The sequence below is a fragment of the Sardina pilchardus genome, chromosome 6 (assembly GCF_963854185.1).
Source record: "Sardina pilchardus chromosome 6, fSarPil1.1, whole genome shotgun sequence".
NCBI lineage: Eukaryota > Metazoa > Chordata > Actinopteri > Clupeiformes > Clupeidae > Sardina > Sardina pilchardus.
In genome coordinates, this window is record NC_084999.1 from 21,276,967 (window position 1) to 21,302,518 (window position 25,552).

The window sequence follows — 25,552 nt, forward strand, 5'->3', positions numbered from 1 at the left end:
GTTGGGAATAGGGAGCTACTGGCCATCAAACTTGCAATTGAAGAGTGGCGTCACTGGCTTGAAGGTGCACAACATCCTTTTGTCATATATACAGATCACAAAAATCTTGAATATATACGTACGGCCAAACGCCTCAACACCCGACAAGCCAGATGGGCCTTATTCTTTACCCGTTTTCAGTTCACCATCTCCTATCGTCCAGGCTCAAAAAACACCAAGGCTGACGCTCTCTCTCGCATGTTCGACACAGAACGGCGCTCTGCCATGCCGGAACCCATTGTTCCACCAACATGCATTCTGGCTCCAATACGGTGGGATCTGGAGAGGGAGATCCGGGAGGCTGCGGTTCATGACCCTCAACCGCCGGAATGCCCTCCGGGCAGGGTCTATGTACCCAAGCCGTTGCGAAGTCGTCTCATAACCTGGGCACATACATCTCTAGGCACAGGCCATCCTGGCACCACGCGCACCCAACAGCTGCTGTCTTCTCAGTATTGGTGGTCAACCCTGAACAAAGATGTCCAGACTCATGTTCAGTCGTGTAGTGTTTGCGCTCAGTCTAAGGTTCCTCGACACTTGCCTGCAGGCACCCTGGAACCACTGCCAATTCCTCAGCGTCCATGGACTCATCTCTCCATTGATTTTGTCACCGACCTGCCTCAGTCTGAAGGTAATACTACAATTTTAGTCATAGTCGATAGATTTTCAAAGGGGTGTTTTCTTGTTCCTCTGCCTGGTCTCCCTACAGCTTTCCAGACTGCTGAGGCCCTTTTCCACCATGTCTTCCGACGTTTTGGCCTACCTGAGGACATCATCTCTGACCGGGGCACCCAATTTACCTCCCAGGTTTGGCGGGCCTTCATGGAGAGGCTGGGAGTCACAGTGAGTTTGACCTCAGGCCATCACCCACAATCCAATGGCCAGGTGGAGAGGTTGAACCAGGAAATTGGACGGTTCCTCAGATGCTATTGTGGGGACCGTCAGAACGACTGGTGTAGGTTTCTTCCCTGGGCCGAATATGCTCAGAACTCACTGAAACACTCCTCTTCTGGTCTCACACCTTTTCAGTGTTTTTTGGGTTTTCAACCGCCTCTCTTCCCCTGGACCCATGTAGTACAGAGGTACCAGCAGTGGAGGAGTGGTATTCTTCTAGCAGGAATGTCTGGTCCTCTGCTAATGTTCACTTACAGAGGGCCGTGAAAAGACACAAGAAGGCAGCTGATCGGCACCGACGAGAGGCCCCAACCTACCGACCGGGCCAGAGGGTGTGGTTGTCCACAAGGGACATCAATCTCCGTCAGCAATGCAGAAAACTTGGACCTCGCTTCATTGGGCCTTTCAAGATCCTGAAAAGGATTAACAGGGTAACATTCCGCTTGCAATTACCTCCTCATTTCAAGGTCTCACCTTCATTTCATGTCTCCCTCCTCAGGCCAGTAGTTCCAGGTCCACTGCAGGAGGCAGAGCCCCTGGACACTCCACCTCCGGCCCTTGACATTGATGGGATGCCGGCATATGCTGTGAGGGCGCTATTGGATTCAAGACGGAGAGCCAGGCGACTCCAATATCTCATAGATTGGGAGGGGTATGGTCCCGAGGAGCGATCTTGGGTTGTGGACGACGACATCTTGGACCCCATGCTCAAGGTGGAGTTCCACCGAAGACGCCCTGACCGTCCCGCTCCACGAACCCGAGGCCGTCCCCCTGGTCCACTTTCTAGAGCATCTGGAGATGCTCATCAGAGGGGGGATTCTGTCACAACCACGCTATCCCAGCCCTCTCTCCAAGCTCCAGTTCCTACGGCTACTCCAGTCCGGCTTCCTGCCCTACCAGCATTTGCAGATCCAATCCGTTCATCCTCCCCATAGTTTTAGTTTGCCTCCTTAGTTTCCCGCCCTGTTTAGTTCCCACCTGTTTCCAATTCTAATTATGTTCCTATTTAAACCCTGGACTCTCAGTTTGTGTTGTTGGTTATTATTTGTCTATTCAGCGTGAAGCTCTGTGTGAAAAGAGAACCTTTGTCGTGTTTGCCCACTGTGGCTTTTTGATTTGTTTACTGAAGTAAAACAACGCCTTGAGCGTCTGCATCCTGAAACTTTCATTTTCGAGTCTCCATTTGTGATATTTACGATACATTCTTCAATCACAAAGAAAATTGGTGTACTTAGCGGTTTTATTTTGTTAAGACATTAAGATCAATTGTCAAATGATTGTATATTCCTCCTTTTAGGCAACTTTAGCATGGTATCAAATACATTTTCTCCCCACTGTATACACAATCTTGTACCTTTGCCTATTTTCGTTTTTCTGTTCTGCTCGAAATTACACAGTATGTTGTATGAGTAGAGTCATGTTGCCAAAAACTCCTTTGGACCTACCTGACTTCAAAGGGTTAGACGAGAAAACATTTTTTTTTTGTAATATGCTGGTGTCTTGCTGGCAAAATATAGCTAAATGTGTCAGTTATGTCATTCATATATTTTTCAGGCAGTGTGATAGACAATTGGAAGTCAAAAATGAATTGTGTGAAATATGTGAATGAGCCACTGATCTTATCATGCTCATGTTTCATTTCCTCTATAGTTAACAAGACTACTGCTCTGCTGACGGGGTTTTTTTTTTGTCTGCCTCTAAAGCACACTCAAGTTCCACATATACCACAACTACCGCTACCCTCTTTTGTGACACTTCACAGTTTTTAAGAAGAACAATGGAGGAGTTTGCCGTAAGTGCCACTTTTAAACTACATTTCTGATTGACTCCATTTCACTGGGTATATGTATGCAGTATGCACACACTCCATTGTTTGAAATAATTTTCTAATCGTTTGCTACAATTTATTTTACTATTTTTGTTCTCTCTATCGCATGTGTATATTACACCATTGGTTCATAAACCTGGACTAAGCCAGATAGAATTGCATTACTTTTTAAGCGCATAAAAGTTGCAAGTATTTTACATCAGATTTGATTATATTTTATATGCCTAAAAATGGCAAAAGTTGATACTGTGCAAAATGCGTATTTTTGCTGCGTTTAAATTATGGCAATCACTGATTAAATTCTATGTAATAGTGTTGTAGTTATGATTTTAGATCATTGTGTAGTGCATGGGTAGCATGCTGGTGATTCATAACCTGTCTTTTATCAAGTGAAATTGATGCATGAAAGCATAGCCTTAATAGATTACTTATCACTCCCAGCAATTTTTGATAGATGCATTCCAAAAATGATTTTTTTTTCGTTAACTGCGAGGCCACACTTTTTTTAAAGATGATTTTGTCACCTAATCTGCATCAATCCTATATATGTTTTGAGTTATTTTTTTGTAATTATTTTTGCTACCTGGAATTTTACCTTTTTGAGAGGCCTGTGAAGTGGAGGTCAGACCATCTGCTTATTCACTGGGCATTTGGAGTGGCTAAAAGTAATGTCATTCCTTTGTGTGCTGAGCTGACACATTTTCAAGAAATGCGGTGGAGTGGTAGAGCAGCTCTAGGTGCCGCGGAAGTCAGCCCCCACCTGAAATGAGTAGCATCATGGCAGCTGTGGTTTGTAGAATTTTGCAGCTGTTGCTCCAGAGAAGTAGGCTAAATGTCAATCAATTTAGATTCGGAACAAAAAGCCTCCAGGTGTTTTCCCTCAGGTTCATCGAACTGATATCGATATCAGGTTTGTAGTACCTCTTGTATTGAGATGGTAATCAGCCAACTGAAACAAAACGTAGGTTTCTATCACTGCCATTTGAATGTGAGACACCACAGATAAGGCAGCACAGTATTACAGCATTACAGTGTATCATGTGCAGGCTACTGACCTGTATTGCACACATGAGCTGTTTTCTAAATATAACCAAATGAAATGTATCAAGCTAGAAGGCAATAAAGCCATCTTGGGACTTAACTAAGCCATGGAAATCAAGCCTTAAATCACACACAGGACAAAACTCAATGCATGTATAGGCCATGTATATGGTATACCAGTAATGTGATCTGCCAAATACAGCTCTGGAAAGAATTAAGAGACCACTGCACATTTTATGATGTCATTCTACTGTTGTTAATTTGAATGAGTTGGTCATATTAAGAGACCACTGCAAGTTTGAATAGGGTCTCTTCATTTTCTCCAGAGCTGTAGCATTGAGACAGGTTGAGGTCTAAAGATATTATTCTGTGACCTCTTGTGGCCAAATGACAAAACAGCATCAGCAGTTTAGCAGCATGCAGCAACGGTTTTGATCCAATTTCCCATTAGACAGATTATTTTGTATGTTTGGTATTTTGGTATTCATGTGGCATTTTGAGACATTAAAATAATACATGAGACATCAGCTAATTATGATATTGATCTTTTTCAGGGCTTCGTTTTCAGTGGAGAAGAACTTGAGTTGGGTGTGGGTTACGAATACAATAGCAGTGATTATGATTATAACGACTCCTGCTGCGTTGGCAAGGTGTGCGATCAGGATCGCAGCATGGAGTTTGCGGCGGTCTTCATCCCGGTCCTGTACTCAGTGGCCCTGGTCCTGGGGCTGCTGGGAAACGGGCTGGTTCTGGCGGTGCTGTGGAAGAAGAAGCGGACCTGGAGCGTGACGGACACCTTCATCCTGCACCTGGCCCTGGCCGATGTCCTGCTGCTGTTCACCCTGCCGTTCTGGGCTGTGGAGGCATCTGGCAAGGGGTGGATATTTGGCACTGCCCTCTGTAAGATCGCTGGAGCTTTGTTTAAGGTACATAATGGGACTCAATGTGCTCCATGTGCAAGAAATCAGTTAATGTTAGCTCCACTCTAGAATCTTTGCACCTTTGTTGCTCTGGTCTGTAGTCTGTAGTTACGGATAACACATTTTAAGGTTCTACCAGAGAGGGTTAAAGCCAGCGGAGCAATGAAGGATCTTTGGTTCTACATTCTGAGTAGTTCTGAGATATTGATCTTTTAATGAGTTGACCGGAACAAACTTCTTTAGATACAATGTCCAAAAATGTAAGAAACACCTTACTTCACCTTCACAGAATGAGAATATGTCAGTAACTCAACTTTGACAAACAATGTCAGACAGAACCTTATAATTCCAAGGGAACAAATAATTGTGTACTACATCCAACTGAACTTTTGCTTGTATCCCCTTGCTCTGCTTCCTTGCACAAACAGATCAATTTCTACTGTGGGATCTTCCTCCTTGCCTGCATCAGTGTGGACCGCTATGTGTCCATCATCCATGCTGTGCAGATGTACTCTCGTAAGAAGCCCTGGGTGGTTCAGGCCAGTTGCCTGGCCGTGTGGTCCGTCTGCTGTCTGCTCTCCATTCCCGACTGGCTGTTCCTTAGTGCTTCATATGATATTAGACGAGATAAGACAGAGTGCGTGCCTCTCTACCCTGATCCTGCGGAAAACTGGCGTTCTGGGTTCCGTTGGCTCTACCACATTCTAGGATTCCTCCTCCCAGCTGCAGTCATGGTCCTCTGCTACACCCGCATCTTGCTGCGTCTCAGCCGTGGTTCTCAGAACCTGCAGAAGCAGAGGGCCATGCGGGTGATTGTGGCCCTGGTGATTGCCTTCTTCATCAGCTGGACACCCTACAACCTCACCCTGATGGCAGATACGCTGCAGACCAAAAACAGTTCAAACTCCAACAACGCCTCTTGCGACACGTTCACCACCCTGGACATCTCCCTGACCATCACCTCCACGCTGGGCTACCTGCACTGCTGCATCAACCCTGTGCTGTATGCCTTTGTTGGGGTGAAGTTCCGGCGCCAGCTAGTGGAGATGCTGAAGGTGCTGCACTGCCCGCTGAAGAGCAGGATGGCCACATTATCACGCAGGAGCTCCATGTGGTCAGAGACGGGGGACACCACCAACACTTCTGCCTTCTGAGGAAGGGGGGAGAACAGAAAGCAGGAGGGAGAGATTGAGACATTGTATACATTTAAATGGGTGTCACCACAACACACCAAATACGTCCTTGGCATCGCTCTTATATTGACTTAGATGCATTTTTTACAGAATCTCTTGAGCAGAGTTGTAAACTTCAGAAAGTAAAAATCCCACCATGTATTTTTGGTGGGAGTATTGTTAACATTATGTTCAAAGCAATTATTAACATTCTGTTGCTGTTTTCTTTTTCTTTTCCATTCAAAACAACTTGCAAAAAACCTTTAACCACTAGGTTTTTGTCAGGTATGGTATTTTGCCAGCCTTTTTGCAGTGCTAGGAGACAAATGGGCAAGATTTAGGAAAAAGATAGGTAAAGTTTTTTTTAATACTGTGACCTGTAATACTGTGAATAATGACTCTGAATGTTTTTTTACGAGACAGTCCCGCCCCTTTTCTAGTGTGGAATTGCTCTTCAATGCAATTTAACATTAGAAAACCTGTGGTTTGTTTTGGAAATCCACCTTACTGTAGGTGATTGAATGCTGGTCATTCCATGCGTAAAACATTTTTACCCTGCTTCTGATAGTCTTTTGTTAAGAAAATAATTTTATTTTGGAGACATTATTAGGTATTTACATAAAACTAGCAAACTATTTAGCTTCCAGTAACTTGTATATAATATACATTGATGATATATTTTGAGGTGTAAAATGTTACTTTTTGTTTTCTCAAACTTTTCTAAAACTGTATAGATATATATTTTTATATTTGTATCTTTTATACTTTGCATTAAACAAGCAATAAAACACAAACTCCCAAAGTGGTCTTTAAATGCTACTTAAAACCCAATGTTAATCATGTAAACAAACTTCATTCTTTCACATGAAGTCCGCACATGTGAGCACTATATGGAGCGTAATGGAGCCAATGAACTGGGGTTTTGTGCTCCCAGTCTGAGGCATTTGAGGTGCTCTCGCAGAAGTGATCCATATGATCCATATTTCCTGCTGCCAGCATTGTGGCCTTGATCACGGCACTTAACCCTGAATTGCTCTAGAACAGTTCTCAAAGTGTGTGTGTGTGGGGGGGGCCCTCTAGTGGGAAATAGAGACATGACAGGTGAGGGACGATGAACAGGAGGAAATACGTTTTCTTTATGCCTTTAATACTGACTTTCTTTTTTTCCCACAAAGCCACACACCACCATATAGGAGTCATAAACAGACAGACGTATGGATAATAACAGCAAATTGGATTCCGCCGATTGAGATGGGAGATGTAATGTAACGTGGAACCAAAATGCAAAGATAGCCTAATATTTCACATTGCCATTTTGTAATGGGTTTAGGTGGGACTTGAAAATTGAGTAATGGAGTCAGGTGGGGCCTGAAAATTCCCCACCTCCAAAGTGGGGGATGACAGAAAAAGTTTGAGAACCACTGCTTTTTGTATAAACATATCAGTCAAATGTATTAATGAAATAAATCAAATTGCTGAAAACAGGCAAAGCTCCCAGGTCACAGTGAAGACGACACGGTTTCTTCATGTACCGCTGGTGCACACTTCACTTTGTCTCAAAAGCAAAAGTTCCGTTCGAAAACAGCTTAAACAGTCAATCACAGGTAGTGGCCACACAAACTGAAGGGTTTTTTTTATCGCAAGCTCCAGTAAGCAATACTTTATACAAAAACCTCTTACATGCCTGATGGACCTTGGTTCTCATGCAACTTTTACAGGTGTCTGAGTTGGATGAGGCGCTGTTCTTTTGTTTGGTGTACTGTGCCTACAGTATAGGTGCAGGCCCTCTCGGCAGTTGATCTGTTGATGGTGATGGAGGTCCAGCAGCTGCTCTCCTTTTCTCCTGATGGCCCCTGAAGGGCTCCTGTGTTGGGGTTCAGAGTTGAAGAAGGGTTGGAGCCCATTCCCACCACTTGGTTCCAGGATCCAACTGCATGGGTGAGGATTGAAGCCTTTCACAGGGACAGAAGAGAGAACATCCTGACTGGTGGCAGCACAACACATCTAACATTAGCACATACAGTGATACCTTTATTATTTATTTCTGCAAGAGGAGCTAAAACCCAAAGATACCTGTACAAGTATCATAAGACGTAACAACGAATGATCTTTGACCTATTTAGTGAGACAGCTGTAAGGTTTTAAATGGTTCTCATTTCCTCTATCTTACTTGTACATGATTTATCAGAAGTGCTGACATCAATCTGCACCATAGCGTCTTAGAGCCGAAGTTCCATAAAGCTCCACCACCTCAGTGACTCACTGACACTCTGCGTTTCATGAACGACAATGGAAGAATTTGCTGTGAGTGTGACTATTTTTTTCTCTATATTTGACTAGGTAAATATATGGTTGGATTCGTCCATTGAGAAGTGTTTGTTATCTTTTTTTCACCTTCTGATATGTTGTGTCATGGGTGACTGGACCATGGTTGCATTACTATTTAAGTATATAAGAGCACATATGTGAAACTTTTGAAGCTTATTTAAAGGCAAGATAGAGGGACAACCTGTTGAAAACTTATTGAAAACACTTGGTAACAAAATAATCTCAGAAAGACATTATTTTCAGCATTACAGTTCACTACAAACATTTTGTAATGTAATAGTGTTGTTATTTATGATTTCATTTATTGTGTAGTTTATCATACTGTGGATACATCGCTGCCACACCAACCCCATCAAACCCACAAGAAAAAATTATATATATTTTGTCTTTCAACTAACACAACTAATATGGCAGATGACACACCAAAGCCCAGCTATAGATTACCAATAAAAATATAAATCCCCAAGTTATCCATTGAATAATATAAACAACAAAAAATCTTTGTTTTCTAGAGTTAAAAACAGCACAATTTTTAATAAAAAAAAATCATGACCGGGGATATGTTACCAACAATAAAGTTACAGCAGCAAAGCCAAAGTTCTCTGGGGCAATTTCAAACAGGTTCATCTTAAACAATTACACTGTTTCCAGGCAATACCATTACATACATTCATATGACAAAATCCATAATGACCGTCATACTGTAGTTTCAGCAAAGCGATGACAGACGACTCAAACATAATACCACATTCTGCATGTTTCTTGCTGTTGGAGGCTACAACACATGATATTAATTATGTGTCATCACTATTTTCTCCAAAACAAGGTAATGCATTTCACATAGTCACTTGTCTACCTCAGGAAAATCCCTCACTAATCCAATGGATGTCGCATGAACTTTACAAGAGAGCTATAGGGAGATAGCAAGTTGGATGTATAGAAATGTATCTTATTATAGTGAGAGACTCAAATATTGAAGAAGAACACTAATTCTTCCCAAACTTAATACACTGTAGGCTATGTAAACCATATCCATCATTATTATTGTTACCTCATATTACGTCATCGGGGTTTGTTAGCAATATACTGTAACTCAAAAAGTTATGGATGGATTTGGATGAAATTTTCAGGAAAGGTCTGAAATGACCCAAGGAAGAAATGATTAAATTTGGGAGTGATCTGAGGCGGTTATGTTTCCTCTTAGCGGAGGTCTGACTCTAGGAGTGCTTTTCTAGAAAATGTAATGTTCATTCAACACATTACATTTAGGGACAGTCTAAAAATACAGTCTAAAATGTTTCATTGATAAATAAAAATCTCCCACAGTACACTGTTTATTTTAACTGTAACACTTAACTTGAATGTATCTACATAAAAGTGACATGACATTGTTATGACACATGAACCCTAACCCTGAACCTAAACCTAACCCTAACCTGTCAAAGCCAAATGACCCTGAATGATGGAAGTGTTACTGTATGTCATAAACATGTATGATTTGCTTGCAATGTTTATTACATGCTCATGTCACACAGTGGCATGTCACTCTTATGTAGATACCTTCAAGAAAAGTGTAACCGTTTTTCTCTTTGTAAAGTGACCGGTATATGTAAAATGTATATACTGTAAAATGGGGGTGGGGATATACTGATTTAAAATGTGATTATTTTGTTGAACTCATTCAGACACCATGTTCATCTTATCCAATTTACAATAAGTGTAAAGGAATGAAGTAAGATATCAACAAAGAATATTTGGATGACATGGGGGATTTTGGAGAACCTTGTACTTCCCTTTTAAAGGGAAATCCCTGGACTTTTCAGCCTGGGTCCTATTTTCAGATTGTTCTGAGGTGTTCTGAGGCTATAGCAATCTGAGGTGGAAAAATTCAGCTTCAGAAAGTGAAGGTCTGACGAGGCAAGAGGACAAATGCATGAGTGTCTAGCTTAACAGACACCTCAGGACCTACATTTTTCAGTTTTGATAAATAGAACAAAACTCATTGTCAGCACAATCTCAGATTGATTGGCCAATAAAAAAGACCACAGTGAGTATACAGAGGAGCACTGGATAGACAAATGAAGGTGTTCACTGTTCAGATCACAAATATTTGTGTGAGATGCAGACCAAATAAATGCCGAAGGGGTGTTTGACTTCATCAGCCAAGCATGATGGAGAGTGTGTGATGGTCTGGAGGTGCCAATTGGTTGTAGTAAAGTTTTTTTTGTGTAAAATGAATCTTGTAAGAAGCCAATCTTTCTAGTTTGTAATGCCATACGGCCCCATGGACGGCGTTCGATTGACGCATATTTCCTCCAAACAGAATAGTGACCCACAGCCCCAAATATGGCAAAAATGCATGTAGGGAAGAAGCAGTAAGCTGACATCATAGCCTTTGGTGACATTGAAAGAATTCCATAGAATATTCAGCAATAAACTCTAAAATGTATTTTTTTCTTCAGGGCTTCGTTTTTACTGGAGATGACCTTGACTTTGGTGTGGGGTACGACTACAATAGTAGTGATTATGATTACTATAGCGACTCCTGCTGTGCTGGCAAAGTGTGCGATCAGGACCGCAGCATGGAGTTTGCGGCGGTCTTCATCCCGGTCCTGTACTCAGTGGCGCTGGTCCTGGGGCTGCTGGGAAACGGGCTGGTTCTGGCGGTGCTGTGGAAGAAGAAGCGGACCTGGAGCGTGACGGACACCTTCATCCTGCACCTGGCCCTGGCCGATGTCCTGCTGCTGTTCACCCTGCCGTTCTGGGCTGTGGAAGTATCTAAGGGATGGATATTTGGCACTGCCCTCTGTAAGATCACTGGAGCTTTGTTTAAGGTAAGCTACGAGATGAAATCAAGTAAATGTAAGGAAAGACATGCTATTTTTGGAATTGATGGAACTAGATAGATTAGTCTCTTAGTTTTCTATTGGACCTATTAACACACAATTGACTCAGCACATTAAATTTCCTCTATGAAATGCACTATTCACTTTGCTCCTAATCCAAACATGGACATCTTTATGTATTCATTCACAAATCCATTTTTCTATTTCTGGCCGAAGCTGCGTTGTATTGATTTTCATGTGAGACAGTGCCTGACACATCCTGCTATGTAAAAGGCTTATACTGTATATCTGTCAGTCATACACCCATAATGGTCAACATTCAGAAAAATATATAAATTGAAGAATATTATAGTTAGCTTGCACTATGTTATTATAAAAACAGCACGTACAGTATAAGGTATTCTTGCCTTGCTTTTTGTTTCCATTTACACATGGCATTGAAGTGCAATTCCTTAGAATTGCATTAACAATTAGTACATCAACTTCTCCTTTGCTTGTTTCCCCTTGCTCTACTTCCTTGCACAAACAGATCAATTTCTACTGTGGGATCTTCCTCCTTGCCTGCATCAGTGTGGACCGCTATGTGTCCATCATTCATGCTGTGCAGATGTACTCTCGTAAGAAGCCCTGGGTGGTTCAGGCCAGTTGCCTGGCCGTGTGGCTCGTCTGCTGTCTGCTCTCCATTCCCGACTGGCTGTACCTTACTGATGCATACGATGCCAGACGAGGTAAGACAGAGTGCGTGCCTCTCCACCCTGTGCCCAGGGAAAACTGGCGTTCCGGTTTCCGTTGGCTCTACCACATTCTAGGTTTTCTCATCCCAGCCGCAGTCATGGTCATCTGCTACACCCGCATCTTGCTGCATTCATGCTGTAGCTCTCTGAAGCTGCAGAAGCAGAGAGACACGAGGCTGATTCTAGGCCTGGTGATTGCCTTCTTCATCAGCTGGACACCCTACAACCTCACCCTGATGGCAGACACACTGCAGACCCACAACAGTTTGACCTCCAACAACGCCTCCTGCGACACGTTCACCACGCTGGACATCTCCCTGACCGTCACCTCCGCGCTGGGGTACCTGCACTGCTGCATCAACCCGTTGTTGTATGCCTTCATGTGGACGAAGTTCCGTCGCCACCTGCTGAATAGAGACTATGCACCGTCTGCTGAATAGCAGGAAGGCCAGCATATCAGCTTCATGTGGCCAGACATGGTGTATACCATAGACATTAGAAAGCTTGATACAGCATTATCTGTCAGGTTATATTACGTGGCATGCGTAAACACAGTCAACATATTGCTGGTGGCAACATCTTTACTGTCTATAATGGGCAACACACACTGGCAATCAGGGACACCTGTCTGATTCCCAGTCAGAGTCACATGTTTCTCCATTGGCCTTCAGTGATAGTTGCGCCCACCAATATGGCGGCGCTGTTTACGCATGTTCTGGAGCCCAATGCGGTGTCTAGCTTTCTAATGTCTATAGCCGATACCACCAACACCTCTAGTCAATTTTTAAATGCATGCAACTAAAACTCGTACATATACTGTAGCACCTTTGAAGTGATAAAGATAATGTAACTCAAAACAACTTAACAAAAATCTTTGGAAAACATATTTGAACTTCATTGAAAATTCAATATCATAATAAATGTTGCTTTTGTCCCAGGATCTCCTTTTGAAGTCTTTGTTAGCCATCAAAAACTCATACTGTACCTTTCCCCTGCTCAGTTCCCCATCTCTTATTCCCCAACACCACACTGCACCACACAGGTTAGTCATAACTTACAGTCTAGCAGTGGCTACACACCCACATTTACACTGACAATGCTTGTGCAGGAGCTGGTAACCCTCACAATACTACTGTACATTTTTACATGTTACTCATTTGTACATGTTGGATGGGTTTTCACCTCCATAAGCTTCACCTCTTGATTATCCCAGTTTGTAGAAATGTTGGTGCTACTTTTAAAATTAGGCCTACCCATTCAGTTTATCTTTACCACGAGCAATATTAAACTTGTGAGCTCCACAAATGCTCTGGAAAATGTAGCTTCTGTAAAAGCTACAGCACTACCTTGTCAAAAAAAATCAGCTAAGCTGCTGAAAAGCTATCTGCTTCAGGAAATAGCTATGCTACCAAGCTACTGAGAAATGTCAAAAAAGTTTGACAGCTACTGAGAAATGTCGCAACAAGTAGTGACTCTACTGCCCATCACTGACAATATTGTACAGTACAATCAGCTGTTACTTTACCACAACACATACACCATTGCAACATATACAGTAATACATGTATTGTTTATTGCTGCAAGAGGACCTGAAACCCAAAGATTTATCCTCCTTATATTATACAAATATCATGAGATGTAACAACAACGAATGATTCTTGGCTGATTTAGTGAGAAAACTGTTATGTTGCAACTGGTTCTCATTTCCTCTTTCTACTTGTACATGACTTATTCGATTGTGCTGACATCAAACTGTGCCATGATGCCTCAAAAGAGAGCTGAGGCTCCATAAAGCTCCACCACCTCAGTGATTCAGTGACACTCTGACTTTCGTGAGCAACCATGGATGAGTTTGCTCTGAGTGTAAGTTTCAATTTTTTTCTTGTCTTTATTTGACTAGGTACGTACGTATTTGGTTGATGTTTTTCTCCACTGTTCAATTAATTTTTTTCAACCTCTTGTATTCTTTCCCTTTCCTGCTGCACATGTTATTCCATGGGTATGTAAGACTGCATGGTTGCATTACTAGTAAGCTACATAAACACACTATATGTAACAGGCAGGTCAGCATATTTGATATTTTGACTGTTTGCAAATGTATGGCCTGTCTCGCAGTCAGGCAGAGAAAAGCTGTTGCTCTCATGGGCAGGAACTGTTTCTCTTTATGTGATGGAATGTAGAACATGATGTACCGACAGTAAAAGACTCAGCCAACAAAAGTTCAACAAACAGACAGACAAGAGGAAGACAGAAAAGAGAACCATTAGCTGGTTTTCAAACTTTTTTTGTCATTCCCCACTTTGGAGGTGGCGAATTCTCAAGCCCCACCTGACGCCATCAGCCTGGCGCATTTGATTTCCCGCCTCGGTACGCAGGATCAGATGTTATTTGGATTCATATGTTGGCCTGTTTATGACTATGTTTGTGTGTGGCCATTTTGTTTTGATATATGATCTTCCTTGCCAAAAAGGAAATGCATTATTAAAAATAGGCACACAAATTACTGTGTCTTCCTATTCATGCAGGAGAAGTGATCTCAACTGTGATACGGGCGCCCCGTGACATTAAGAGTGAACACAAAATGCAACACTGCACTAACAGTTACATTCTTGAATTTCCCCTTGGGGATCAATAAAGTATCTATATCTATCTATCTATCTATCTACATTATGTTGGTGCAGTCACATACAGTACTCTCTGCTGGTGGAAAATGTAAAGGCTGACAGGGAAAGGAGAGTATTTCAAGAGAGAAAGGGCAGTATATGATAAATATATGTATATCTATGCATTGTTTGCTCTTAAGTGGGTGTAGTACAGGAGTAAATCACCAAAAATGATGGAGAGCCCATGCAGAAAAATGACCACGAGAATGACTTGGTGGTAGTCAAATTGGATGTATGTATAGGATAAACTGAATATTGAAGTTACTCAAGTTTGCAATGCCATAGGCCACCTCTTCCTATGGACATTGCTTGATTGGAGCCAGTGGAGCTGTCTAACAATGACCCACAACTCCAAACTATCCAAGAACTATATAGGGGAAAAAGCAGTCAGCTGATGTCATAGCACTATGTAACATTGGCAGAATTCATATTATTCAGCAATAATTGTTTTTTTCTTTTTCAGGACATGTATGACATGTATGATGAGATTGATGACTACTACAGCATTTGTCATTTTGGCTATAACGACGACAACTCTCTTGGTCCTGTGTGCGATCAGGACCGCAGCATGGAGTTTGCGGCGGTCTTCATCCCGGTCCTGTACTCAGTGGCGCTGGTCCTGGGGCTGCTGGGAAACGGGCTGGTTCTGGCGGTGCTGTGGAAGAAGAAGCGGACCTGGAGCGTGACGGACACCTTCATCCTGCACCTGGCCCTGGCCGATGTCCTGCTGCTGTTCACCCTGCCGTTCTGGGCTGTGGAGGCATCTAAGGGATGGATATTCGGCACTGCCCTCTGTAAGATCAATGGAGCTATGTTTAAGGTAAGCTACATGATGAGAGATGGAGACAAGGAGACACTCAAATACATGCTTTTTGACATTGATATGCTGTAGAATTAGTAGAATTCGTTTTTTTTTTTTTAAACGAATTTGATGTAGACTACTGTTTTTTTTCTATTTTGAATACGTAAAGCACATTGCATTGCCTCTATGTGACATATTATGCACTATTCCCTCATTCCTAAGCCAAACATGGATGTCTTAATGACATTTCAGTATTCACAAATCCAGTTTTCTATTTCCGGCAGTGTTGTATTCATTTGAATGTGATGGTAGACAGTGCCTGACAAATCCTAAAAGTAAATGCATTTTTTTTCCTGTGAGTCATATATGATATTGAATATTCACATTGAGAGCAGAATTGTCAACACTGAGAAAGAAATTTAATTTGAAGAATATTCTGGTTAACCTGCTAAGACTGCACAACGTTATTATGTAAACAGCATGGACGTAATAAGGTATTCTTGCCTTTCTTTTTATTTCCATTTACACATGGTTGAATACCAGGCAACATCCCTTTACATTTGCATTGAAGTGTAATTCTAGAGGTCCTTCATCAAATCAATTTATTTTTTGCTTGTTTCCCGTTGCTCTGCTTCCTTGCACAAGCAGATGAACTACTACTGTGGGATCTTCCTCCTTGCCTGCATCAGTGTGGACCGCTACTTGTCCATCAGTCACGGTGTGCAGATGTTCTCTCGTAAGAAGCCCTGGGTGGTTCAGGCCAGTTGCCTGGCCATGTGGGTCGTCTGCTGTCTGCTCTCCATTCCTGACTGGCTGTACCTTAGTGCGTCATATGATGACATACAAGATAAGTACAAATGTTTGCATGACTACCCTGAGCCCAGGCCATATTGGCATTTGTGCTTCCGTTGGCTCTACCACATTCTAGGGTTCCTCCTCCCTGCCGTAGCCATGGTCTTCTGCTACACCTGCATCTTGCTGCGTCTCTGTTGCACTGCACAGAACCTGCAGAAGCAGAGGGACATGTGGCTGATCCTAGGCCTGGTGATTGCCTTCTTCATCAGCTGGACACCTTACAATGTCAGCCTGATGGTGGACACGCTGCGCAACGGCCCAACCGACTACTTCATATTTGCCACAAGCTTCTGCGACATGTTCACCACGCTGGACATCTCCCTGACCGTCACCTCCTCGCTGGGGTACCTTCACTGCTGCATCAACCCATTGCTGTATGCCTTCCTGTGGACAAAGTTCCGGCGCCACCTAGTGGTGATGCTGAGTAGAGGTTCTGTGCTGCAGGTTGAAGAGCATGATGGGGACTTGTCACAGCTCATAGGGGTCTGAGACAGAGGACAGGACCAGAGCCACTGGAGGAGAGGAGGGGAGGCATAGACAACATGGGTGAGAGAGGGACAGACAATGTATTTGAAAGTGTTACGTATTTGGCAAATACTGCAAGCCAAAGTGACAAAGGGAAATGGGGGGAAAGGGGCAATTCTATTTCACATTTTAGGTCTATACCTGATAGCTTTTGTTCTAGAGACACTTTGGGTTCTCAGCTTTGAAATAGCCCTTTACTTGCCAAAGCCCAAGTCCATTAAAGATAGGGTCAGCAGCTCTAATTGATTTCTAACACTTTTGTGTAACATTTAGCAAATCTCCTCACGATCTGCTTGCTCTCCCTTCTCTGTGTGCATTGCAAATAGAAAAAACAGGTCTTTGTACACAGCCTTGGCTCTGTGAACTGGAAAGAAAGAAACTGAGGGCAGCCTGTCCTAACAATAACAAAACACTGACTTTCTTTTCTGACTTTTCTTCGGTCATTAGTTTGAATAAATGAAATATGCTTCTATAGACATAAGTTGTTAAGAAACGTTAATATAACATCATAGAAATGCAATGTTTTTCTTCTCAATCTATTGCTATCTCACTTTATTTCTCTTGAACGTGCCATATGGATGAGATCTCATTTCAAATGTTGCGTTCCTATGGTAAGTGTTTGTAAAACTGTAGAGATTTATGTCACTTTTACACTCTCAAGAATGCAATAAATACACACAAAAAACTCACAGATCTTTGCTTTCATACAGTGAGTCCATCAGTTAAAATATGAAAGGGATTTAATTGCCTTGTATTCGAACTGTATCAAAGCAGCTACAGCAGCTACAGCAGCCAACCACAGGGTGGCAGCTGTGGCCACACAAGCTCAGGCCTGTTGCATCCGGTAAATCCCTGAATGCAAAAACACATTTTCTCTTTTGATAGATAGAGTCTTTATTGTCCCCAGAGGAATAAATATTTCCACACATTTCATCTTCCACATGTTAACATTGCATTTTAACAAGAAAGTTATGAGATGATTATTAAAAGTGGCTTATCGTACGGGGGCAAAGGAAGGCTACACTCCACTAGCAATACTGCTCCAAGTAAAAAACCTGTTCTACCAGTAGATCCTGCAGTGCTATTTCAACCCCAGACCAAAACATTTGAGAAATATCAGAACACGCCTTTAGTTTATGACACACAGAAAGGCATGTGCTCAGAAGCCACCCAGCCATGTGGTTCTTGAGACACTTACATGTCCGCGATTGCAGAGCAAAAGCAAGAAATGTTGCAATGCACTTCAGGAGAAGAAGTTCAGTTCCCTCATCACGCCACATTTCCCCCTCATTCAGGAAATAGACAATGATTGAAAGTTTACTATGATTTACTTTGGGTCTTGGGAAAGTACACATAACTCTACTCTGTGGTATGCCAGTCCTCGTGGGAACAGAATCGTGTTCTGCCAATAACATTCAGAGGTTGAGCAGTCTCATGTGAATAGCAAAGAACAAAACACTGGTATGAACCAGAGATAAGGAAACATACAGTACATGAAAGATATCAATATGGAACAATAATCAATATGACAACACATCACATCTTGTCTTGCCATTCATGTCTCGTCTTGTTTCTCTTGACTTGTTATGAGAGATTCCTTTAGAGCTCAAATCCTCCCTTATCTCCAGGGAACAAAATAAAGAGGTAAAAATGTTGAGCTAGTAGTTATCCTTTATTAATTCTTGGAGGTTCATTAACGGTAGTCCTCATTGAGATTACAATTTACAATTAAACAATAACAAATAAAATAGTTTACAACAGTTTCACTGAAATATATAAATAAACCAAAACAAAATAAAAGACAACCATTCAGAGGGGGAAGGGGAAGAATAATCAAAACAGTTACAGTACAGTTACAGTGGGAAGGTTTGTGATTACAGATCTAACCTGACCACAGGAAAGAACGGAGATAATTTTTACAGTATGTGTGATGATTATTCCAAACAGTGTTATTACAAAAAAAGGCTGACTTTCCTGGCTTGGAAAGAATACGAGGAACCCTGAGCATCAGTCGTTTCATCTGATCTGATAGGGACCAGAATCCAAACAAACAAGTTTGAAAAATGACTTTGCAACTTCCCAACAATAGCTTTGTAGATGAATAGATGCCAATGTTTAGTTCTCCTTTCTGCTAAAGATGACCAGCCCATTTGTCAGAAAGGTGAGTAATACACAATGGTGACTAATAGCCATAATACATCGGTCAGAGTGAAAGACTGTTCAGGGCCTTGATGGTAGAAACAGCAGAATTTTTGGGACATCAATGTCTATCTGTTGGAAACATCCACTCATTCATCATAGTGCACTAAATCACTATGACTACCAATAATCACTACAGTATTACTGATAGTCATTCATTATAGTGCACTAATCATTATGACTATCAATAATCACTACAGTGTAATTACTATATAGTCTTTCACTATAGGCCTGTTTCATTTGTTGAGTGATCTGATTGGAACTCAGGACACATCAGAATGCGTTTACACTACAGATAAAATGTCTCATGCTACCTCTTGCAAGTGGTTTGAGTGATTGGATCACAGTGTGTCTTAGCAGTTGTCTACACTTGTCTTTAGAACTGACTGCTTGTGATTGGATCCCCCAAAGTGCATTTTAAAAACAGACGTTAGCAGGATGTAAAGTGCACTACGTATTTGATAAGTTGATGTTCCAAACACGGGTGTAGAAGTAGTCACTTTCAGTATTTTCTTAGATTTCCTCCAAAGACCATTATCTCTATCTACTTGCAATGAGGAAGGAAGTGAATTTGCAGTAGTGAAGTGAAATATACCAGAACTGAAGCGGTGTAAATTTTCGCCTTGACATTTCTGCCCAAAAATGTGAACTTCTCTCTACTGCTCTATACTGCACTTCAATCCAAAAGCAAGTAGCATTTTCCACTGTCTGATCTAACTTGAGAAGTTGAAAATCAGCTGACATACTTTTTGGCATTTGAAACACCTCAGTGTCTTGCAGTATCGGGTGGGTGTGGTGTTTCCTGTTGGCCTTTTGGACGCTTCTGAGAGCCTGGGCATTCACTTGCACGCTCCTCTACAACTGGAGCACGTGTTCAGAGGGTGGCTGATGCTTCACCCTTAATTGAATATGCTATAAAGTGTCTAAACATATTCCAGAATAGCTACAGTGAATGGTCTCCTTTTGGAGTGAATTGGTCTTCTTGCAACAGGGAAGAGGTCTTGTCTATATGGTCTCTGTGGTTTAGTCTGCCTTGTAATATGAAATAGACTCTTGGCTGTATACTGTACCCCCACCTGTGGTGATATTTAAAAAATTGATGAGTCAGCCCAACACAACATTGAGTTAACTCAACACAACGGCACACCTCTTCTTGCCTGTGACACCAACACTTGTGTGCTTTGTGTGCTTCATTATTATGTCATCAAAACGTCTAGACGCATCTCTTGTTGCACTGGGGGGAGGGGGAGGAGCGCTGACTTCACCTGGAAAGTAAACAACATAGCCTGCCATCTGCTTCTGTCTCCTAGACAAACTAGGATTTGCATATAAATTTGCAAGGCTGCCATTTGAATATCATGCTATCATTGACTGAAAAGTTTAATCCCTCCCTGAACATTCAAGATGAAAATATGAAACCTAATGTCTATGGGTATAACACCACTGCTTGGTCAAATTTCCTATTGTGATGCGCTATTTGGAACGTGCATTATTTTTCTATATAGTCCAACGCTACTTTGTCGTATTCGAAAGGTAACGCCCCTTTTTGGGGGAAACAAACGGATTCCCCATGAGAACAGAACTCGCTGTAGTGCTGTGATAGCAGCTAATCGTAAAAAAAAAATGGCTCAGACATACACCCTCTATTTGCCGGCTGAGGACCGTGAGCGGTATTTAAAGAAGCTAATGGATACTGGATTGCAGAGGTGTCCCTTTGAAATGGTCGAAAATTGGATTAATGACCCCACGCAGTGGCCAAATATGGACTATTCAGACATCTACCACTATCTCGTGGAATCACCAAGTAAGTAGCTTTAACCATTTATTCATGTCTTTAACACAGTTTTCATGACAAACTAGACGATGAGGCCATATTTAGAGGAGAATGTGCTTCACTTGGATTATATTTCACTTGATTTAAACTTTTGACATAGTTTTGTTGTCGAGTGTAGCCTACTAGCAAGCTGCTAGTTAGAAAGACGAAGCTGAGAGTCTCACTAACAGGCTAACGTCAGGCTCGCGATTTTACGGTTGAAATCATAGACAGTAAAATATATAGTTAGCAGGCTATAGCTAAAGTGGACTTGGATGGTTTCTGCTGGTGTTTAGAAAGTGCTAGGACTTTGACATTTGTAAAAAGGTTCACGGTGTACGGCAAAATATGGATGGGATACGCGATGCATTGTTGTGACATTACCTTGTCCTAGCTTAGATTTAGCCCACACATAAGTGGTGTTGAAAAGTCATACCACTTTATACATTGTTTTAGGCCTGGTATATTTGTATCTACAAGACAAGAATTGTGTTAAGTTAAGCTCAACCCCTCTTTCTATAACCAGCGGTCAACGAAGTATTTTGTTTTACATTGGTTTGTTTGTATCATTTTGTTATGATTGTGCACTGTAGCCTACACTGATGTATCCATTCAGTTCTCACGGCGTGAACGGAGAGTGGTCTTTGGTGTAGGCCTATCCAGTATCCAAATAACCTATCCCCATGCTGTTGTGGAAAGAGCTACTACAGGCCTAGTGCTAATCTTAAGATAGAGACAGAAATGATAAACAATCATGCCACTGTTTGTGTCTGACAGGCCTGTACACATCGGAAACAATGAAAAATAAAAGGTCTCTGGAGGCCCATAATTTTTTCATCAGTGGATGGGTCCAGGCTGTTTTACACATAAGAACAGACAAATGCTTTGTTTTTAAAAGCGGTGTTAAACCCTCTTGGAGGGTGACTAACAAGCCTCACAACACCTGGGTAGCTGTGGAAGATAGTGGCAAAGTTAGATCAGCTCACTGTGACTGCATGGCAGGGTAAGAGATCCATACTATAGAGGTTAACTTGTCTCTGTATGTTAAAACGCTCACGTTTTTGTGGAATTGACACTGTTTCTTTTTTCACCCCAGATTAGGGGAGAGCTGTTCCCATGTGGGTGCAGTTCTGTATAAGCTGGAAGCTTCAGTCCGCCTGGGTATCACCACCACTGTAAGTACCAGTATAGCCTGCCAATGGAACGCTGTTTCGACCATAAAAATCGAGCCAGCAGAAATCCGATCTATAGATTTTGGAGGCAGAGGCAGGAGAGTCACCAGTAAGATCAAAAGACCCATCCCCAAAGCCTCAGCAAGCCAACAGGCACAATTTTTAGAAATGCTACAGGAGACAGGTGAATGTCCTGTGGTGCTGAGTACTTTCAGTAAGCATGCAGGCTCCACACCACACCACTCCTCATGGTTTGAAACACTAACCTTTACTAAGGAAGAGGCAGACAAAGTGGAGGCAGAGACTGTGCTGCAGGCAGCCAGTAAGGCCTGGCGAAGGCACAGAGTAGGAAGAATCACCAGCTCGTTTGCCCACACTGTTCTTCACACTAATCATGAAAAACCCTCAAACACTGTAATCAGAACCATCATGTCAGAAGCTAAAGACATAAATAGTCCTTACCTTAAGTGGGGAAGAGACAATGAAAAACATGCCCTGGAGACCTACAAATATGCACTGGGCATTGGCCCAGCCACTGGCCAATTATCTAACAACATATTGGCAACTGAAGATGTGTGCAAAGGGCATGAAGGGTTAAGAGTGGACAGAGCAGGCTTCCGAATCAGCCATGAAAGACCATACCTTGGTGTGTCATGTGATGCCTATGTGTCATGCGAATGTTGTGGCAAGGGTGTGGTGGAGGCCAAGTGCCCATATAAGTGGGCAGGTCAACAGTCCGTTAGCTGGACAGATGATGAGAAGGGCCACCTTGCCACATTGTTTTCTTTGAAAACCAGTCATGCGTACTACACTCAGGTACGATTTACTCTGCAAAGGCAAAGCTATACATAAAGAAATCAGTAGTTGTCAACAGAATTGTACTATTCTTTGACAATGCACATTTTTACTAATACTTCCTTTCCCCCTTCCTCCCTGCAAAAGGTTCAGCTGCAAATGTTTGTGTGTGCTGCGCAGTATGCAGACTTTGTTACTTGGACCCCACAGCAGACCACCATTTTCAGAATCCTAAAAGATGATGAATTCATTCACGGAATGGTGGACATGATAAGCAGATTTTGGGCAAAACACATCCACCCGCGATTGATGACAACAGTGCTACAAAGTGAGGTGAGGAAATTATGAAAATCATTTACACAAAATATTCACTATTTAGTAAGACATTTTAGTATTTATTTAATGATACTTTGTGCCATGTTCACAAGTGCTGCACAAACATTTACGAGTTTGTCAACTGTGGCTTGCCCTTGGTTTTTGTCCCGTGCAGACTGGACCAGACAGCGAGGGAGTGGACCGTCAAGGATGTGAAAGCGGCCTTTCAGCACACCAATCACCCGCTCTGTGAGGACAACAACAACAAAAAGGAGCGCTTTTTAAAACTGACTTTTCACATACATCAAAATGTTATTACAATAAACTAGTTCTACTTACAACTTACCAATATGAATCCGGATGTTTGACTTCCTACGAGACATTTCCACCTCTCTCCCAGGTAACTGCTTTCTCCCTTTTGTGAAAGATGGTGTTAGCAGCTCGACACCGAGGAGGGCAAAGTCATCCTGGAGTGTAAACCCCCGGTCTGCCAATATCTACATGAAAAAAAAATCCACCATAATATTGTATTGCATCTACTTTGTTCTGCTTTCTCACCAGAGGGTGGTGACATGACACCCTAATCAAATGACATGAATGTGGTTAGTTGAGATCATTCCAATTTTACCTGATCACCTGGAGAATGGTAAACTGAGGACAGGAACCCTGACTGTCGAACAATATGCACATCAGAGGCCCTTCCTCCCCAGCCATTTGACAAAAATTTAATGCTGCCAGATGGACTGCAAGCTATTAAATATTTCACCGTAGTCCATTTTTTGTAGTTAGAGTATGATTTTGCTCTAAGAAAGGATACATAATAGGAAAGACATCTTGCCTTTTATTTCAATATGGGATGTGAACATAATGAAACAACAATGAACATAATGAAACAAGAGTGTAAAGACATTGCTTGTGACACTCACCTAGCTTTAAGGTTGCTGGGGTACTCTGTCCTGATTTCAAAACAATCTATGATTGCTGTGAGTCGTGGGAACTGGGCCTTCATTTCTGGAGGTATCATTGAAAAGCATTCTCTATCAGGCCAGTGAACCAAAAAGGAGATTTTTCCATACAACAGGTCAAGCCATCGGATAAAAATTTGCCTGACCGTTGTTTGAGGCATTTTCAAAACGTGACTCATGAAAAAAAAAGATGGGTTTTGTCTCAGTTTTATCAGTGTGATAAACAGCTGGTCCCGCGGTGGAAGGGAGATGTAGTCTCGCCTCGTAACGAACTGGTTGAGAAAGGTAAATAGGCTCAAAAACATCGCCCAGCTGAGTCCCGTCATCTGTCGGCACTTTCCATCATCTCCCTCCACAGAATACGATGATAGGCAGTTCCTTGTCTCAGGCATTTCATTAGGGACATCTTCAAAATCGTCATTGATAGCATCTTCGTCTTCATCTAGAACAAATGAGAAAAAGACGTTGCATTAGCCCGCACATCTAAACCCAATCCAACTTTAACCTGCATATTTTAATAGAGTGCATGCCATTACACTTACTTGTAGGTGGAACGGGGCTCACAGCAGTCGTTTTAGCTACTTTGCGTTTGATATAGGACATCTGTTCACGTTTCCTGGCGTTTTTATACCTATTTATTTTCTGTTTTGAGTCTGCCACAGTACGGTGAGGAAATATAGTGGGCACATAATCCGGGTGCAGGGGTTCTTTGACATGACTTCCTGGAATTGGTTAAACATTGTAAAATACATTTCTGTATGGTATAAAAACTCTGGTAGGCCTATACACCAGGCTGTATCTTAGCTATCAAGCCATAGCTACATACTAAGTAGCTTAGTTGATAATGTGCTAGCCTTACCTGATACATTAATGATAGCCTACATGGTATAGCCTACTGTAACTGTATCCTAGCTACCAAGCCATAGCTAGATACTAAGTATCGTAATGTGCTAGCCTTAGCTACGTGATACATAGTAATGAAAATGAAGCCAGTAACAAGCAAGTACACTACTTAAATACATAGGCCTACAGAGTGGGGCTTGAATTAATTTAATAATCGACTTACCTGTTATGAAATGTTTCCCACAGACATAAGTGTGAGGGGTCTTTGGGTCCCACAACCCTCCATCTGGCGCTTCCCTCTTTATAGCCTGAAGCCACAACATACGCCTTTCCGCTTGATTTATCCATGGTAAAGGTGTACATTTTACCCCGGGGTTTTTCTTAATGTTTGAGGTGCAGCCCACCACGCAACAACTTTTGGGCATGTCGTTTTTTTTCTGTTACCGGAGTAAACAAAATTCCTCCGACAAAATTCAGATCCTCTCTCAAAAATCAAATTCAGAACATCAGTTTTTGGGGGAATCTAAACCGTTTGTTCCCCCAAAAAGGGGCGTTACCCGTCGATGACGCAAAAGTAGCGTTAGAGCTATGAAGTAGTTCCTTTTTGGGGGCTTATTACACTTGAATATCAATTCGCCCATGTGAATGCAACGGTAAAAACAGCAACGTTGTATCTAAGACAGCGACAATATAAACGAAAATGATAGTAGCAGTGGTATAAGCGGGATAATCAACTCCGCGCCCTGTGCGTTTATAGGAAAATAATGCACTTATCGAAGTGTAAAGTCCCCTCCGCCTGCGGC

General features: G+C 42.1%; 4 protein-coding genes and 1 long non-coding RNA gene across 5 annotated transcripts; 4 read left to right on the forward strand and 1 right to left on the reverse strand.

Moving 5' to 3' along the window:
* Nucleotides 1-2,642: 2,642 nt before the first annotated feature.
* On the forward strand, nt 2,643-6,668 carry LOC134082952 (C-X-C chemokine receptor type 3-like). Its single transcript, XM_062539016.1, has 3 exons — nt 2,643-2,725; nt 4,357-4,728; nt 5,151-6,668. Exons 1-3 carry the CDS (start codon nt 2,711-2,713, stop codon nt 5,874-5,876), a joined length of 1,113 nt encoding a protein of 370 aa, XP_062395000.1. The 5' UTR covers nt 2,643-2,710; the 3' UTR covers nt 5,877-6,668.
* A 1,496-nt stretch (nt 6,669-8,164) lies between these two features.
* On the forward strand, nt 8,165-12,719 carry LOC134082954 (C-X-C chemokine receptor type 3-like). The gene is made up of 3 exons (XM_062539018.1): nt 8,165-8,198; nt 10,685-11,056; nt 11,598-12,719. Exons 1-3 carry the CDS (start codon nt 8,184-8,186, stop codon nt 12,240-12,242), a joined length of 1,032 nt encoding a protein of 343 aa, XP_062395002.1. The 5' UTR covers nt 8,165-8,183; the 3' UTR covers nt 12,243-12,719.
* Nucleotides 12,720-13,586: 867 nt separating this feature from the next.
* LOC134082953 (C-X-C chemokine receptor type 3-like) lies at nt 13,587-17,316 on the forward strand. The gene is made up of 3 exons (XM_062539017.1): nt 13,587-13,665; nt 14,929-15,285; nt 15,916-17,316. The coding sequence occupies exons 1-3, from the start codon at nt 13,645-13,647 to the stop codon at nt 16,609-16,611; spliced, it is 1,074 nt and encodes a 357-aa protein (XP_062395001.1). The 5' UTR covers nt 13,587-13,644; the 3' UTR covers nt 16,612-17,316.
* Nucleotides 17,317-20,484: 3,168 nt separating this feature from the next.
* Nucleotides 20,485-23,286, forward strand: LOC134082956 (uncharacterized). The gene is made up of 4 exons (XR_009939676.1): nt 20,485-20,650; nt 21,756-21,834; nt 22,774-22,959; nt 23,117-23,286. It is a non-coding gene; the product is annotated as an uncharacterized LOC134082956 (long non-coding RNA).
* LOC134082955 (uncharacterized) lies at nt 23,014-25,179 on the reverse strand. The gene is made up of 6 exons (XM_062539020.1): nt 24,973-25,179; nt 24,449-24,628; nt 23,868-24,348; nt 23,570-23,744; nt 23,288-23,438; nt 23,014-23,188 (listed from the first exon to the last, which is right to left on the reverse strand). The coding sequence occupies exons 1-6, from the start codon at nt 25,172-25,174 to the stop codon at nt 23,022-23,024; spliced, it is 1,356 nt and encodes a 451-aa protein (XP_062395004.1). The 5' UTR covers nt 25,175-25,179; the 3' UTR covers nt 23,014-23,021.
* Nucleotides 25,180-25,552: the final 373 nt, after the last annotated feature.